Source organism: Alexandromys fortis, unplaced genomic scaffold, assembly GCF_014885135.2.
Source record: "Alexandromys fortis isolate MF-2015 unplaced genomic scaffold, M_Fortis_MF-2015_v1.1 scaffold_413, whole genome shotgun sequence".
NCBI classification, from domain to species: domain Eukaryota; kingdom Metazoa; phylum Chordata; class Mammalia; order Rodentia; family Cricetidae; genus Alexandromys; species Alexandromys fortis.
The window spans coordinates 334,695-337,912 of record NW_026068299.1 but is presented as its reverse complement, the minus strand read 5'-3'; the positions used below and the strand labels follow the sequence as shown (position 1 = coordinate 337,912).

The 3,218-nt window shown below is 47.7% G+C and overlaps 2 protein-coding genes across 7 annotated transcripts in view; one reads left to right on the top strand and one right to left on the bottom strand.

The window, feature by feature from the left end:
* Window positions 1-3,218, top strand: part of LOC126494987 (leukocyte immunoglobulin-like receptor subfamily B member 3) — a 91,762-nt gene that overhangs the window by 19,465 nt on the left and 69,079 nt on the right. The window lies entirely within an intron of this gene.
* LOC126494991 (keratin, type II cytoskeletal 8-like) lies at window positions 402-2,011 on the bottom strand. Its single transcript, XM_050132603.1, has one exon. It carries the CDS (start codon window positions 1,976-1,978, stop codon window positions 506-508), a length of 1,473 nt encoding a protein of 490 aa, XP_049988560.1. The 5' UTR covers window positions 1,979-2,011; the 3' UTR covers window positions 402-505.

Sequence of the window (3,218 nt, the reverse complement as noted above, 5' to 3'; positions counted from 1 at the left end):
TTCTATAACGACTCCCAACTTTGGTGTTCTCCTCACTTAAATCAATTTAATCACTTTAATCTATCATATATTCCCTATCTAGCATGAACAGATGTTTGTTCATAGCTCCCAAGGAATAGTTTCATACTCTGGGCTTGCCTGTCAAGTTTTACATGCTGGCATATGGACTTCAAGTGTGTGTGTACATCCTGGAGAGATCTTTAACATCATGCCTAAATTGAGAACACTAAATACATATGAGTATTTTCCTTCTAAGTTATTACTGTAACTCCCTGAGACCCTGATGAGTTCTTTTTTTATTTTATTTTTCTTTTTATGGAGCTAGCTGAGGCTTCTTTATTTTGGAAAATACAATTGAATTGGGTTTAGAGGGGAGTCGGGAGGTGGTTAGAGAAGTACGCCTCTGATCCTCTGGTATGCCTCTCCTTTCCTGTACTCTGACATACAGATGTCTCCTCCATGGGCAGCTTTAGGAGCCCAGGCTGGCAACGTCTCCACGGGCCGTTCACTTGGGCAGGATATCAGAGGACTCAGACACCAGCTTCCCATCATGGGTTTCAATCTTCTTCACAACCACAGCCTTGGTGCATCTATAAGAGCTGGAGCCCCAGACAGAGCCGAAGCCAGGCTGGAAGGAGCTCACGCCATAGTTGAAGCCAGGGCTGGTGAGTCCCCCGTAGGCTGAGTTCAGCCCTCCTGAGTAGCCACTGCTGGTCTTTGTATGGATGCTCAAGTTCTGCATCCCAGACTCTAGCCTGCTTTCCTCGCCCTCCAGCAGCTTCCTGGAGTAGGAGGCGATCTCGATGTCCAGGCCCAGCTTGACGTTCATGAGCTCCTGGTACTTGCGCAGCTGCCGCGCCATGTCCTGCTTGGCCTGCTGCAGGGCAGCCTCCAACTGGGCCTTCTTGGCATTGGCGTCCTTAATGGCCATCTCCCTGTGCTTCTTGGCATTGGCAATGGCAGCCTCCAGGGTAGCTTTCTGGCCTTTGAGGCCGTTAATCTCTGCCTGCAGGCGGCTGATGTTGCAGTTCATCTCAGAGATCTCAGTCTTTGTGCGGCGCAAGTCATCCCCGTGCTTCCCAGCCAGGGTCTGCAATTCCTCATACTTAACTTGGTACATGCTTTCAGCCTCAGCCCGGCTGCGGTTGGCGATGTCCTCATACTGGGCACGGGCTTCAGCGATGGTGCTGTCCATGTCCAGGGAGCGGCTGTTGTCCACGGACAGCACCACAGACATGTCTGAGATCTGTGACTGCAGCTCACGGATCTCCTCTTCGTGGATCTGCCAAAAAAAGTTGATCTCATCAGTCAGACCTTCCAGGCGGGACTCCAGTTCCACCTTGTTCATATATGCTTTGTCCACATCCTTCTTGATGAGAACAAATTTGTTCTCTATCTCTGTATGCTTGTTGATCTCATCCTCATACTTGTTCTTGATGTCCTCCACCAGGCCCTGCATGTTGCCAAGCTCCTCCTCCAGCTTCAGCTTCTCCTGGCCCAGGGCTTCCAGCTGCTGCTGCAGGTTGTTAATGTAGCTCTCAAACTTGCTGTCCATGTTGCTCCTCGACGTCTTCTGCTGCTGCAGCAGGCTCCACTTGGTCTCCAGCATCTTGTTCTGCTGCTCTAAGAAGCGCACCTTGTCAATGAAGGAGGCGAACTTATTGTTAGCAGACTTAATCTGCTCCTTCTCCTGGGTGCGCACGGCCTGGATGTTGGGGTCCACCTCCAGCATCAAGGGGCTCAGCAGGCTCTTGTTCACTGTGACTGCTGTGATGCCTCCTCCTACACCAGCCCCGCTGAAGCCACCCAGACCAATGCTGGTGCCCAGGCTGTCCCGGAAGCTGCTGCTGCTGCCCACCCGGGAAAAGCTGGAAGAGCTGATGCAGGCACCGGGTCCACTTGTGTAGGAACGGCTGCTGAAGGCCCGGGGGCCGGAGGTGGACACCTTGTAGGACTTCTGGGTCACCCTGATGGACATGGGGAAGTCTGGAGTGAAGGCGATGAGCCGAAGACAGAGGTTCAAGAGCAGCTGCTAGGCTGTCCCATGATGAGTTCTTATTGGAATATATTGGAACACAATTCAGTGTCTACAATACAGTTTTCTTTTCTGTACCTGGCCATTTCTTTTTAGCTCCTCTAGCATTTAGTGGCACAGAAAACAGCATCGTCATCCTCAGAGGATGAGCAGGTGAAGTTACCTGATGCTGAACTTATATCTTCCAGAATTATCAGCTAAGTTAACCAGGTTTCTTTATAATGATGATAGAGTGTCAATGGTCAAGTTATAGAAACAGAAAGCGAGCAGAAACATATTTAAGGGAAAATAAAGCTTGAGATTGGTATTTTTGTTGGAAATCAGTAGATATTGAGATGGAGCTAATACTTTACCTATATGAAGTGCTGGCTGTTCTCCTGCCAGGCGTGGGTACAGTGTGACTTTTAAACTGAAACTGTGTAATTGGACTTCCCTTTGGACTGTCATCTCTCAAATATGATATGTAGAGGCTGATTATTAACTATGCTAGCTCAACCATACAACAGGCATGTCCCACTAGCTCTTATAACTTAAATTAACCAATATTTTTGTTAATTACATACTACAACAAGAATTTTAACTCTCTCCCATTATGTGTGTTCAACTCATTCTACCTCATGATGACATCTCCTGCATTCCTCAATAATTTCCTCTTCCTGGCTTTGCCTGGAGGTGCAACCTATATTTCCTGCTGTTCGAGTTTTATTATTATACCCATCATAGCAACACATCTTCACACAGTGCACAAATGACCCACACCTTTTATCCAATTTGTTTAAAAAGGAAAGGCTTTTAACTCTAACAAAATAAAATTATATACAACTATCAAAGAAAAATTACATTCACAAAATCCAGTCTACTTGTATTTGAAAAATTTGGCGAAATTATTATCTCTCTTATCTTTTTTTAAATATAATTTTTTATTGAAAAAAAAGATTTCCGCCTCCTCCCCGCCTCCCATTTCCCTCCACGTCTCCCTTTTCCCCCCTCCTCCCTCTCCTCTCCCCCTCCCTCTCCAGTCTGAGGGGCAGTCAGGGTTCCCTGCCCTGTGGAAAGTCCAGAGTCCTCCCCGCTCCATCCTGGTCTAGGAAGGTGAACATCCAAACTGGCTAGGCTCCCACAAAGCCAGAACATGAAGTAGGATCAAAACCCAGTGGCATTGTCCTTGGCTTCTCAGCAGCCC